Here is a 15442-nt window from a genome sequence, read left to right on the forward strand (position 1 = left end):
TATATATATATATATATATATATATATGGTATTTGTGTGTACAGCACTGTGTTATGTACAAATGCAAGTAAATGTAAATAAGAAGCATGGTGTGTTAAATGCATGTATAAATAGTTTTTATTTATTTTTATTTAAAAAAAAAAAAAAAAATTGTGAAGAAAGATATTGTATTATCCGAGAGCAAAATTAACTAATTGATTATGTATTTTGAGTATTTTAAATACAAAATACTGTCTCTCAAAGTTTTTAATTTGGCTACACATTAAGTCTTTCCACGATTTCCCAACATAAACAAAGCAACAAAATTTTCCCATTTCAGAGGTTCTGCAGTTCTTTAAATTAATTTGTAGCGGTGCCTTGTGAACTTGCGTTTGGCTACTTGTCAGGATGATCCAAAGTCCAGTAGCAAATTCATTATAAAACGCCGTGAAGCTCATAGACACACACGCACCTCCGTGCCTCTCAGTGGCAAGATGGTCCCGTTCGTCGGTGTGTACAGTTTTGGGTTCGTAGCCGCGACGGTTTGCGTTATTCTTTTGACATACATCACCTACCAACTGCTGAAAAACTACCTTCACAACTGGAAGGAATTGAAGCCAGTCCCGGGCATTGGAAACACATATCCGTTCATCGGGGACGCGCTGCAGTTTAAATCGAACGCGGGAGGTGAGAAGGGCAATATATAGATCCATTTTTTCTTCCAAGCATCTTTACTATGTTTTGTCTGCTCATAATCTCATAAATAAATATAGAACACACATATAATTTATACATGATAATAAATAAAAAAAAAGTTATTATAGAATGACAAAAATAAAACGAATAATATATCAGAAATAATAAAAGCAATGAAAGTGTTCACTTTTACATGCTAAGATTCTTTTAAAGAATAGGTTATTTCTAATTGTTCAATAAACCAATGTATTTGACGAAGCTTAATGTATTAATTGCAAGACTACAGCCAAGTAGGGCCTATTCTGTTCTTTTCTTTTCTTTTCTTTTCTATCGTTTTTTTTAATGTTATATTCTAAAGTATTCTATATTTTAATGTCTATTCTAAAAATGTATTTTGATGATTCCTTTAACACATTCTGTTGTAATGTTCCACCTATAGGCTATATCTAACTCTCATTAGAGTGAGTAGTAGGCTGGTAGGGCTAGGGTAAGTAGAATAGATGTAAGTAGAAATGTAGCCTACTTGCAAAGACCATCACAATAGAGTTAGCAGATATTATTCAGACAGTAATTCTGTAATGGGAGTTAGTTAATACATAAGTGCAACTTATTGCCAACTCAATTTTCAAAAGAGACCATCAAAAAGTGTATAAAAACATATTCTAAATTGTTCTGTTTTTTAAATTAAAACGACAGCCAAACGTATAGTTTCTTCTGTGACAACTATTCCCTGACTCTAATTTTAACATAGAAAGTTCAGTGTTCGACTTGAATTAAAGTAACCCTTCAAATGCAGTGAAGTATAATAGTTGAAAACTGTCTTTCAGATTTCTTTTGTCAGGTGGTTGGCTACACAAAAGAATTCTGGGATTCTCCTCTGTTTAAATTATGGATCGGACCTATTCCATTTCTCATCTTATACCATGCTGAGACTATCGAGGTATCACTTGCATGCGCACTCTCATTTGTTGATCAGGGTCTCTGGCCTATAGTGACAGTGTATTACACAATATGAGTTGATGTTTGAAGATCAAGATAACCTCAGTGAGTGAACTCTATTTAGTGGCACCGCAATAGTTGATGAATGTGCATTAGTTAAAAGAAAAAGATATGATATGTATGATATCTATGTGCAAAGAAACACATAAAACGTTAAAGATTAGAAGAACATTGAAAGATACCATTCAGTATGTTAAAGTCTAACCCTGCGAAGTGTAAAAGCAGATTAAAGAGTAGTTTTGGTGGTGATAGTAAAGCAGAGGAACCATTATTTCAGTTTTTTTTTTTCAGTTCAGCAGCCATTGTTGCCAAGTTGAATCAAAGTGCTTCAATGTAAGGAATAAAATACAATAAATATTTAGTTTAAAACATCTGTTTTAACAGTCTCACACTTGGGAAACAACAAAAAAAAAAAGATTGTGAAACTAGTATTGCAATATTCAACACAATGTTGCTTAATTCTATATTCCAACAAAATTGTACTTCACATTTTTACATTGCATGCATGTGAATACTTATTATAATACTTAATATATCATCAACCCTAGTGGTAACAAATATAAGTCCTCAATTTGTTTTATTTGTCACTCTTGGCAAATCCAACCACTTATACAGACAGTGCTCAATAACCCCGTTCACATGGACAAGGCCTACGCATACAAATTTCTGCACCCCTGGCTGGGAACAGGACTACTCACAAGGTAAAGTATACCAACATTATAAATGCTCATTTTAAATAATTTCAAGTTGTAGGGAACATTTCAAAGCAACCACACAGTATTAAACAGGGTCAGTTAGTAGTATCAGTTCAGAACCATTGATGCCAACTTCATCAATATAAGACTAATCAATAGTCTTCAGTAAAACAGCTAAAAAAAAAAAAAACCACTAATGTCATTATTCAGCTCCAGTCAGTCTCTAATAGCTGTGTAAAGTTCATCATTTATAAATCAAGTTCAGTTTATAGATTAGCAGCTAAACCGAAGACAGTAGAATTGTGATTGATCATGAGACAGTTTAATACTGATTCTATTTAGTTCAATAATAAAGAGCAGACAAAAAAAATAACTAAGACACCTGTCTTAAATTCCCTTATGTGTTTCATTTTGTTAGTACTGGGGATAAGTGGAGACACAGACGTAAGATGTTGACCCCGACATTTCATTTCTCTATACTAACTGAGTTCCTGGAGGTGATGAATGAACAGGCAGAAGTGCTCATAGAGAAACTTCAGAAACAAGCTGGAAAAGGCTCTTTCAACTGCTTTAACCACATCACTCTCTGTGCCCTTGACATCATCTGTGGTTTGTGTAGTTTTCTGCACATTTTAACATCCTTAAAGTAATGATAGCACCTTAATGTGTACCTTTAACAAGACAAACTTGAGGTGGGGACAAACTGTGGTTTTGGACTATTATACAGCAGACTATTAAGGCATTGTATTATTATGGCATTGTAAAGACTAAATTTATTCCTCACAGCCTCGTTTTCATCCACATAAATGGTGTCTAACCTGACTATGGTCTATTTACATATATTTTGTCTGTGTGTTTATAGTGTTTTTTTTTTTTTGTTTTTTTTTGAGGGTTTTGGTTTCTAGTGTGGGTGACAATGCAAGTAGTTTGTTTGAGAAAATGTGGACAAGTATCAAAATTCAAAACAGAAGTGTTACATTTCAGAGACTGCCATGGGAAAGAAGATCTATGCACAGAGCAACCATGACTCTGAGTATGTGCGCAGTGTGTACAGGTAAGTGCTTATACATTTATTAACGTTGATATGGAAGGAACTTTTTTAGGGTGGATGCTAGACAGATTTAAGGTTGTGCATCCGAGTACAAATCAATACTGGTTTGAAACTCTGCAAATAACTGTGTGTGTTTAACTGGCTTGCTGAGTTAGCTTTTAGTGCTCGGTCATGCTTTATTCCAAAGGCCATGCAACGGATAACTTTGTATGTTTATTATGGCCTTCTAACAATCCTTATATCTGCTGATTGGCTTCATCACTCCGTCTCCTCTCCACTAATAAGCTGGTGTGTGGTGGGCGTTCTGGCGCAATATGGCTGCCGTCGCATCATCCAGGTGGATGCTACACACTGGTGGTGGATGAGGAGATATCCCCTGACAATGTAAAGCGCTTTGAATGCTTAGAAAAGCGCTATATAAATGTAAGGAATTATTACTTTTAAAGCAATAAGCCCTAAGAAGTCGTGGTTTACACTGAATTTATAACAGCTAAGGGGCATTGTTAAAACCCTAAAACCTAAAAACGGCCTTAGGTGTTATAAATTCATTGTAAATCATGGCTTCATTGGGCTTATTCCTTTTATAAAATGGTTATTCCATGTACATAGTAAGGTTTCACAGAATAAAACAGGGCAAAAAAAGTGTAATGATTTAAATAAAAGCTGTTTTCTTTCGCCAAATTTAGCTCCTAAGAAACAGTTGTGAATAAGTGGTTGCTGAGCAACCAACATAAGTGAACAAAGGTGTTTTTTTGTAGTGCAATTTACAACAGATTCGAATACGGCTCAACCAATCAGAATCAAGGATCTTAAATGTCCTTTAAAAAAAAAAAAAAAAAAAAAAAAAAAACAGTCTAAAGTCATGGTTATATTTAGTGCTCTGAAAGTTTCAAAATACTTCAAAATAATTCCAGTTCTAAATAGATGGTTAAGGGCTTCAAAAGTATACAGGGGTCAATAAAGCAGCTGTGGTTTACAGTAAGTTTATAACAGCCAAGGGGCATTGTTAGGCATGACGTAAAGCCGGGTGTATGTTTGTAGTGTAATCTACAACAGCTTCTGATGCGGCTTAACCAATCAAAATCAAGGACTGGAACTATCCATTTCATAATTTGATTACTACAAGGAAACATGGTTCAGTTTGTTCATATTACAGTTTCTTGATCAATGATAAACAAAGTATTTTCTTGTTGTTGTTTTTTCCCCTCCTGTTAAGATGCAAAAATAGTAGTTGCAACAAACTAAATAGTAGAAAATAGTCTAAACACCAAATGAAGACAGAATAAATGACATTTACAGCCTGTGATTATGAGTTAATGAATATGTTAACATGAATAGATTGTGAAGTGCTTAAAATGACTAATACAGATATATTTTCATGACATTTGTAAATGTAATGAGCATTATGTAATATGTGAACTGAAGTTTAATGACATTTGTTCGCATTCAAAAACACGTTAAGAAGCTTTAATGTAATTTCTTCTGTCATGAAAACAAATTTCTCGTATGTGTAAACATACCTGGCAATAAAGCTCCGATTCTGATTCTGATTAAATAATTGTAAACCATCTGTCAAAATAATTTTATATAATAATTTCAAAAGTGAATGATTTGTGAAAGCATCTCTGTCAAGCATTACATAATGTTTGTTAATAATTAATTAATGTAAGTTATTATAACGTGTTACCAATGAATGAATATGATATTTACTAATACTTGCAATTTCTGTTATTCTAATTGGTACAGAATGAGTGACATCATCACCAAGCGCCAGAGGATGCCCTGGTACTGGCCTGATTTTGTGTATAACTATTTTGGTGAAGGCAGAGAACACAACCGTAGTCTGAAAGTCCTTCACTCCTTCACAGAGAGTGTGAGTGTTTGTGTAATATCCAACCACATTCAGTCTGGTCAAGGCTGCATTCTGATCACCGGTGTGTCTTTCTGTCATGAAGGTGATTAACGAGAGGTCAGAGTACATTAACTACATTGAGTCTGACAGTGAATCAGATCAGGGAATGAGAAAAAGACGGGCTTTCTTGGACATGCTGTTAAAAACAACAGATGAGGATGGGAAAAAGTTAACCCACAAAGATATCCAGGAGGAAGTGGACACCTTTATGTTTGAGGTAGGAACTGTGAGAGGAACAAAATGATTTACTGTTCAAAACCGCACAGGCTAGCGGGTTAAACAATGCTATGATAACTCTGAAAAAATAAATAAATACCATTATGAAGGTAAATATGAATGTCCTGTAACATTTTGTTATTTTATTCATGCATAGTTCTTGTTTTGTGTGTTATTAGGCAAGGATTGGCAAACTAGGTCATTATCATCCACCTTTTCTGTATTACACTATTCAAATTCATTTAATTAAAAAAGAACTTAAATGATAAAACTGATCCAAATGAGTTAAAACCATTAGACATTTGTTCATAGGTTTACCAAATCACTGAAATTTCTAAATGTTTTGAAACCAAGGTAACTTGGTGAGGTAAACTTTATGTTAAAAAGCATTTGTTTGCTGCATTTTTGCAGGGTCATGACACAACAGCGGCTGCCATGAACTGGGCTATACACTTGTTAGGCTCCCATCCTGAAATCCAAAGAAAGGCGCAACAAGAACTATTTGAGGTTTTTGGTGCGTTAAGCCCACTTGTGGTTCATATTATTCTGTTAAACACCAAGAACAGGTGTTTAAATCATTCCTTTGTTGTGAGGTTAAAGAGTCTGAAACCATTTGGAACTCGTTTTTAAAATTTTGCAATGTGTTTGTGTGTGTCAGGCGAGTCTGAGAGGCCAATTAACACAGAGGATCTAAAGAAACTGCGTTATCTGGAGTGTGTGATAAAGGAGTCTCTGCGTCTCTTCCCTTCTGTTCCGTTTTTTGCCCGAACCATCTGTCAGGATATGAAGATCAGTGAGTTCCTTCTACTTGTCACGTATCCATTCATTCCTTGGGTCATGCATGCATTGAGTAATGTGGTATTTTGTTAATTCACACAGTAGTATTAGTATTACATAGTATTTTTTTCATCAGTTTCAGCAATAGTTCACAAACAAAGAGGTCCGAACCAGTATGACATTATTTTTTACTATGAACTGCAATAAGATCAATTTAATAAATTATTTAATAAATCATTCTCTTAATAATAATGCACTGGTAGCTGATCACTTCCAAACTTTAATTCTGTTCTTATTTACTCACCCCAAATATCATTAATAAATTATAGTGCCGTTCTTTCCACACACACACACACACACACACACACACACACACACGTCGTAATGGTTTTTATACTGTACAAACTGTATATTGGCCCTACACCTAACCTTAACCCTCACAGGAAACTTTGTGCATTTTTACTTTCTCAAAAAAACTCATTCTGTATGGTTTATAAGCATTTTGAAAAATGGGGACATGGGTTATTGCATGATAAACAATAACCCATGTGGACCACGCACGCATGCACGGACACACACACACACACACACACAAATAATCTTTACTTAGATTTTTATCATGCAATGACAAAAAGTAGGATGTCCTCTATTTTATTTTACTTTAATTTATTGAAATAATAGCTGAAATAATAACACCACACATATTTAAAACAACATAGATATTAATAAGTAATTTGAGAATTTTCATATTTTGGTAAGCTACTATGATTAATTTGTTGTACCATTTGACATGGTACTTGTGTGTGCCTTCTGTAGATGGCTATAAAGTTCCTAAAGGAGCAAATGTCATCATCATAACTTATGCCCTTCACCGTGACCCTCGCTTCTTCCCTGACCCTGAAGAGTTCCGTCCTGAGCGTTTCATGCCAGAGAACTGCGTCGGTCGACATCCTTATGCCTTCATTCCATTCTCTGCCGGCCTTCGCAACTGCATCGGTGAGACCTACAAGCATAAAGATTATACTTGGAAATAATGTGTCATTCTGTACATTCTGTAAGAGTTTTTTTATTTTACTTTTTTATTATAGCTGACAGTTTTATGTTTGTGTATTCAGGTCAGCGTTTTGCTATAATGGAGGAAAAGGTTATTCTGGCTTCTATTCTGCGCTACTTTAACATAGAGGCATGTCAGAAGAGGGAGGAACTCCGTCCAGTGGGCGAACTGGTACTGAGACCAGAGCGAGGCATCTGGATCAAGTTGGAGCGCAGAAAGCACTAAGCACACACATCTAGTCAACAAGAGAATTCATTCAAAATGGAAATATTTTGTACTGAATGACACAAACCTTAATTAGCATAAAGCCCAATACCCGAACCTAACCATGATTGTCCTACAATCTACATTTTTGTATGATATCCACCTCAAGCTATTTTCTTTGAATGTGCAAGATTTCTGATTCATTGGACACAAATTTCAATAGCTTAGGAAAACAACAAAGTACAGTAAACAGTATAGTTATTAGAAAAAAAATGTTTATGATTGTGATAAATTGAGACAAAATGATAATAAATACCAATTTACAATATAAAAAAAGCATAACATACTTCTTATGCATAGGTACAATAACTGGAAGTCTGTGGAATTCCTGCACATTCAGGTTATTTTAAAAATGAATTTAAGATTATGCAATCTTGTCCAAATAATTGTCAAGAGATTATGTTGAAAGTTACACAATTACAGAAGTGCAACTGTTCTGTAACTGAAAGTACTGCGAAATGATTAAGCGCTTTTAAAAATATACTATAAAATGTAATCTAAGAACATTTCATTTAATTCCTTCCAGAATGACCATGACTAAAACTCTGTAATAATCTATCCTTAAATTAACTCTGGTTTATGTGGCATTAAATGTTAGCAGATCATTTGTTTCAGACATGCAATTTTTTTCTTTCTTTCTCTTCTCTTGTTTTACACATTTAAATCTAAAGATGCTAATATTAATTATAAAACTAATATTTTGGGAATCGTTTACTGATTGTTAGAAATACAATGAAATACTATTAAAGAATCTTTAGTGTTGGTTTCATTCTCAGTTTTTGAGGTCTTGGTTGGTTTTTAATTTTGCATTCTAGCTGTGACAGTCATCAACAGACAAATAATTATTCGAACATGCACCATAGAGCAGATACGCCGGATTGCACATGTGCATGAATGCTCATACCTCATTCTGTAGATCAGCAAAGTCAGCATGAAAACATCTGCAATTATGGGACAACATCAGCATAGATGATAGAGACTGTAATTACTTGAAAAGAAAAAGTGTTGAAAATATTCATGCCTTGATAAGACTCAAGAGGGAGATACAATAGTCTGAGAATTAATGACCTCTGGTGCTGTCTTCAGTTAATTAATAATTATTCAGTGTTTTAAATAAAGACACCAGTAATAGCAGTGGACAGCAACAATCTGTTTAATTCCACATACAGTGGATTGTCCAAGTGTTTGTTGTTTAGCATGACCTCTGTTGGTAGATTCCTTATCTATAACTTCAATGGCATCTTTCTAGAATTGATGGCCAGTAAAATAATAATAATAATAATAATAATAATAACAATAACAATAATAATAATAATAATAATAATAATAATAATAATAATAATAATAATAATAATAATAATAATAATAATGTGTTCAAATGATTTGTCACCTTTTCCTAACTAGTTCTGAAATATCGTTTTCATTGATCTGTGCTTATGTAAACAAATTCAAAGTTCTTTCAGTCTGTTATTCACAGAAGCAATCGAATATTAAATAAGAAATTTGCCTCAATAAACTCCTAATTTTCTGCTTATTAATAGTTAGTAAGGTATTATTAAAGTTTAGATAAGAGATCTAAAATATGGTCAAGGGGAATAAGGCATTAATATTATAAGTACCAATAAACAGCCAATATGGTATTAACTGCTGCTAGTTTATAATGAGAATATGTCCTTGAAATAAACAGTCACCCAGAATATATATTTATTTATTTGATTATTATTATTATTATAATTAAAGTATAGAGAAACATTGTCAAGATAAATATTTAAATTCAAATGTATTTGTATAGCAATTTTCATAATAAATCCTAGGCAGAAAATATTGCCATATATTTGTTAAAAGTAATGAGTATTGATTTGCATTTCATATTTTTATTACTTCCTGAAAACACACACACACATATATATATTATATGAATTATTATATAAATTACCAAGGTGTATTTTATTAATTATGACAATCAAAGATTTTGATGTTTTTACAAAGAAAATAATTATCTTAACATCCCTCCACTGGGCACAAGGGCTGTCAGAAAATATGGACTGTGATGCACAGCACGTAGAAGAACATTCAGAGCTGTTTTTGGCTAAGTTTAATTGCTACAGCACCAAAGTCAAACTCTAATGACTTCCTCCTATCTTCAGACATCATCCAATATAGTCTTGCTCTGTCCTCGTTCTTCAGCTCCCTCTCTTCATATTCTCACCTGTGTATTTTCTTTTTCCACCCAACCATCATGGTCCCACGAGACCTTTGAGCACACTTTTTTTCGAAGCCTTACACTTTGCACAGCCTCTAATGGCTAACCTCTTATTTGTTAAAGGAATAGTTCACCCAAAAATGAAAATTTGGATTATTTGCAGTAAATGGGTGATGCCAGAAAAACAGTCCAATCTGTTAATAAAAACGCAACAGATAATCCACAAGTAACCCACATGACTCCAGTCCATCAATAAATTAATGTCTTGTGTAGTGACACCGTGTCCAGTCAATAAGACATTTTTCACTTTAAATTGTACCTTCTGTCTGCTATCTATTATGTTGCTTTCTCCAGTGAAAAAGAAATCTCTTTGAAACATGAGAGTAATATGCAAAGATCAAGCACTGTTTAAAAGCATAGCAGTCTAACCAAATGCAGTACATCCAGGAATATTGGTGTGAGAGAACAACGGGGGTGGAATTTTTCACTGGAAGAAGCGTTTTTATGTCCTATGGTCGTATTTTGGCAAGAAACACTGATTTAAAGTTAAAATTCTTTAATGATTAATTTGTTTCTTACAAACATGCAGCTTTTCAGTTCACAATACTTTCATTGGTGGATTTGGATCGTGTGGATTACATGTGCTTTTATCAACTGTTTGGACTCATTCAGATGGCACCCATTCACAAAAGAGGATATTTTTAGATTATACTAAATTTCTCCTAATCTGTTCGGACAAAGAAAAAAAACTCATCTACATCTTGAAAGGCCTATGGTGAGTACATTTTCAGAAATGTTTCATTTGTTGGTGAACTGTTCTAATAAGTGACAGGACGTTTTGGCAAAAAAAAAGAAAAAAAAAAAAAAAAGATTGTAACATGTTTTGGCTGGATAACATCAGTACAGATAGAAACAGTGGGCCCTGTAGTGAGATAGAAGCCCAGGGCCCATGTCTTCTTCCTTTCTTATTGTTTGTTTTCCCATTTAATATCTCTTTTCGGGTTTCTCTTTGTGCTCTGAAGTGTTTGTTTGATAGTTGTGAGCAGATACAACACAGTGTCCCTCAGGGCTGCAGTTAATTAAAACTTTCCCTCCCTCTGCTGGCTTTTGTGTTCTCCTCTATGATCTTCTCACATTGACTACTGCATTATTTTGACAGCAAAGCCATTGTTACTGTGCAATTACCCACAACTCTGATGTATGACCTCCCACTTCTTCCATATTAGAGTAGAAATTAAAACAAGGCTAAAAATAATAGTCTCTTGCGGAAAAGAAAAGATTCAAGCAGTTATTTTCATCCCTGCCTGAGGCGACAGAAACTTGTTGTGTAATATAACACTCATGATGTGATTGGCAGGCGATATGCTCAGATTGCACTGAAAAACTGCTCTAATCCAATACTTTAATCTTACGATCAAAATTGTTGTGATTTGTGACACAAGAGCTGGTAAATGAGTAATAACATTGTAAAGAGTGATGGTGGTGAGGGTTTTAATTGTTGACTGACAAACACATTGAATGTGAAAAGGATGCAGTGATGTCTTCTGAGCACTGAGGGGTGGTGTTGTTCCTCTTTTAGTGTATTTTCTCATGAACAGAGACATGAGAAATTTCCTCTGCAATTAAAGGCACCAGACACATGAATGCACATGCAAAGCATATGCACTGAACCCTCTGGCAAAACCCAAATGTCCACACAGCAAGAACTCACATTTTTATCAAGATCCAATATCTCTGGTACAAACTTTGTAAACAGACTGTCTTTGTCTAAACTGTAAGTAAGACTCAGAGGTCCTCCACTGACATAAAACAGAAATGTTTTTCCTTTTTAACTTTTTTTTATTATATATATTTTTTTTACTAGGCAGCACATTACTATATATATATATATATATATATATATATATATATATATATATATATATATATATATATATATATATATATATATATATATATATATAAGTAAAGTGTCCATCAGTCACACACTTAAGAATCTGAAGTTTGGAAGTTATAATAAATAATCTGAGTGCTTTTTGCCTACTGTGTTATGGATAACTCCAGCTAGGACATACTACTCAGCTCAGTTTGCTGCCTTCTATATAGTATAGAAATAGGTATTTTCGGACACAGGGAGTGTGTCCAGGTCTGTGTGTGTGTGTGTCAAGCACACATGTATTACTCACTGGCTAGCTCAGGGCTTCAGATACTGGCATGACAGTCTTCCTTTTGAAGTGTGCACTCTAGTAATCTTACACCTAAATTGGCAGAAATGTGGGTCGTGCCACCAATTTAATCCTAGTTGACACACTCATAGCATTTCATATTTCTATACTGGAACTCTCCAGGGCAGAGTAAATTCAAAACAATTCTGTTAAATTAATTTAAATTTAATCAAAGTATTTCTAAATAGCCCTGAGAGAGTGAAATGTAAGAGGTCAAATGCTCACAAGCACTGAAAGGGACACTCAATTACATTTCGACAGTGCTGCCGTCAGAGCGGGATTTCTGGCATTTTTCATCCGTCTCCCTCCCTCATAAACACAAAACACACATCTATATATTTATGGCTCTGGACACTACGACACACTCATGATTTCTTTCTAAGTATTAGAGACACATATCTGATTTTTCTGTTGGTCGGCTGGATATCTTCAATAACATAACATCAAAGTAAATATAGCAAGAAAAAAAGCTTGCTTTAAATTAATCCTCTGTTGAATTTATACTTACTTTATTAAAGTAGACAAACTCTATCTGACTGAGTTCCACATTTTGTAAGCAGGTCTGTTATAAACTCAGCCATGTTACCAAAGTATTATAATAAAACAGTTCAACAAATACTTTAATAAATTTATATTTGATTTATTTTCAAGTGGAAATTTTCCTTTAGATTTCATTTGAATGTTTATTTAGCATGCATTTGTATTCTATTTCTGTTTATATAATTACAGTAATTGGAAGATTAAAGCGGTTAGTCAGATCCCCCCTTTTTTGTTAAAACTGTAGATGTTTATTACATAGACAGTGTTTTGAAAGAGAATTCGACAAATTTTTACATTAATTTTTTATTTACATGTTTAGGTGGGTACAGTGCCGGTGCTAGCCATTTTGGTGCCCTAAGCATAATTCCTTTATGATGCCCCCCACCCCGACACCAGGAGAAAAAAAAAACGTTCGCCCACGCGGCGCTGGGTGGGTATTGCAATTTGAGCATTAGAGCAGTGTGCTCTGAAAGAGCACATAATGGAGAATTTGTGGATGAACTTGGCATACAAAGTGCATATATATGTGCAAATGTGTAAGAAAGACGAATGAGTTAAGATCACAAGGGGTCCTAAAATCTTCTTCAAAGGGAGTGCCACCAGGATACATCCTTTCTGACAGACACAAACCTGTACTCTTACACTGACAAACTTACAGTCACACTTCAGGGGTGCTGATTAGTTTAGCCATCTACCAAAAATAAAGAAATAATAATAATAATAATAAAATATATAATAAAACTCGTTGTCAGATCAGAAGTCAAGCATAAGTTTTTACAAAACTTTGTATTTATTTAGCCACCCATATTAATAAATAATTAATAAAAAAATAAAAAAAAAGTCTGTTAGGCTTGATGCAAATTATACACAGTAGTTGACAGATCTTTTTATTTACATTTTGCATTTTAGGGTTTGGGATCTACTAGATTAATTTATTAAAAGTAAACAAATATATAAATGTGATGCTCCTCTTGATGCAAATTAAAGTTTGTAATTAAGATCCACTACTGATAAACGATGTATTTATTTTTATTTAGTTTTTCCCAGAACACTTAATTACTTTCATTATAGGCTATGAAAGACTGTCAATCATAGATTAATACTACCACTACTACTACTCCTATTCCTACTAATAACAATAATCAATCCAAATTTACCAAAACAGGTTTGTTTTAGACATGACGTTATCCCATTAAACCATCAAGAAACCTCCAGCATGACCCAGAAAACCTACAGAAACACAAGCCTGTGTTTGAGTCTATATTCTGTTTATAGTTGTGCACTGCTTGTTTATGTGGTGTGTATGGCTTTCAGTGCAGGGTTAAATGTATGAACTTTCCCATACATTCTTTGCTGTGTGTGAATATATGAGTATTTATAAATATGAGTGTTTACATGTTAGCAGAGTAATCAGTTTCTGACGTGTCTTTAGAATCCTTTGTGCTAAAATGAAAAAGCATTTAATTTGTCAAAAATTTGGTGACAATTGTTTTTTTTGCTCCACAATCTTACACTCCGTACTATGTCTGTGTCAGACATCTCATATCCATGTGTATCCATGCAAGCAACTTTTCCCACAGGGTCCTATTAGATGTTTTAGCTCATTACAATTATCAAACCAAGCTACATCATTACACAATATAATGGCTGAAGAAATCAATGCAGTGCAAAGGTTTTCTGTTTATACCCTATCAAGGCTAATTACCCTAGTTACACAAGTTAGTTTATTTGGGGCAAACAATCCAAGTTCTACTCTAAGAAAAGTACTTTTTGCAGCAACTAATTAAAAGGAAACGAAACCCAGGTTCAAGTGTATGTCACAACAACGTGTTTAGTACAGTCAGTGCATCTTTTTGTTTATTTTTGTTTTGTATCAGTTTTACATCTGTCTCAGATGCTATTATAGAACAGAATGAACAAAGCTGAGCCAGTCATACTTCAAATATAAACATAAATATGCACTTGGGAGGTAATTTTGTTATGATTTTGAACTCACACTGGGACATTTAGGGCCTGGATTTCGGCAAATTAATCAAATGTACTTAAATAATAAATAATCATTCCACAATCTGTGCTTTTGACCTCAGTCAGCTTAGACAGCTAATTTAATTTGGCTGGGAGTAAACAAGAACAGCACATTCAATTGGTTTTACTGCGGTGTAACTTGACTGTTCAAATTGTTCAAAACTGTTGCCTTCCTAATAAATAAATAAATCCTACCACACACACACACACACACACACACACACAAAACATACATTGTGAAAATTAGATCTTCAACCAGTACAGTACAAGCTATTAAATTAATCAAAGTTTTCATTAGGTAAATTAGTTAAATTAGATATGTTGTATGGTAAATGTCCGATTATTATGATGGCTCTGACCATTTGAAACTTTTTGGAAATTTGCACATTTGTACATAATATTGTAATATTTTGAAAGATCCTGGAACATTCTTTAAATGCTATCCTATAGATACTTAAAGAGCTCGGACACAGAGACACTCCTTTGTATATGAAAAGAACACATACGTCTGATTAATAAATAATAATCAAGATAAGATAATAGATAATTAGCTGCTATATAAATCTTTAATGACAGAAGAAGCTGTAAAACATCAATGGTGTCAGAATAAACAAACAAACATGTGAAATAAGTGGTGCTAAAAGCATATTGAGTTTTTCCCAAAAGAGATGAATGTGAATCTGGCAACATTTTATTATGTTGCAGTGTGGAAGTTCTAAAATGAAATGATGATTAGTGTCGCTTTGTTGCAATTCAAAATTATTTACAACATACACTAAACTATACTTTAAACCAAACCAATAACC

General features: G+C 33.7%; 1 protein-coding gene across 1 annotated transcript; it reads left to right on the forward strand.

Annotated features, from left to right (window-relative positions):
• The first annotated feature begins 416 nt into the window (after positions 1–416).
• On the forward strand, positions 417–8248 carry LOC113044178 (cytochrome P450 4V2). Its single transcript, XM_026203887.1, has 11 exons — positions 417–666; positions 1503–1615; positions 2290–2375; positions 2788–2978; positions 3354–3423; positions 5167–5293; positions 5376–5549; positions 5960–6062; positions 6207–6341; positions 7142–7321; positions 7441–8248. Exons 1-11 carry the CDS (start codon positions 474–476, stop codon positions 7602–7604), a joined length of 1536 nt encoding a protein of 511 aa, XP_026059672.1. The 5' UTR covers positions 417–473; the 3' UTR covers positions 7605–8248.
• Positions 8249–15442: the final 7194 nt, after the last annotated feature.

The sequence above is a fragment of the Carassius auratus genome, chromosome 26 (assembly GCF_003368295.1).
Source record: "Carassius auratus strain Wakin chromosome 26, ASM336829v1, whole genome shotgun sequence".
NCBI lineage: Eukaryota > Metazoa > Chordata > Actinopteri > Cypriniformes > Cyprinidae > Carassius > Carassius auratus.

Bases quoted from the DNA above. Each gene is read 5' to 3' on its own strand.
- LOC113044178 (XM_026203887.1), top strand. From the start codon at position 474: ATGGTCCCGTTCGTCGGTGTGTACAGTTTTGGGTTCGTAGCCGCGACG. The intron at 5,550-5,959 runs GTAGGAACTGTG...GCATTTTTGCAG, and splicing joins TGGACACCTTTATGTTTGAG to GGTCATGACACAACAGCGGC. The intron at 6,342-7,141 runs GTGAGTTCCTTC...TGCCTTCTGTAG, and splicing joins CTGTCAGGATATGAAGATCA to ATGGCTATAAAGTTCCTAAA.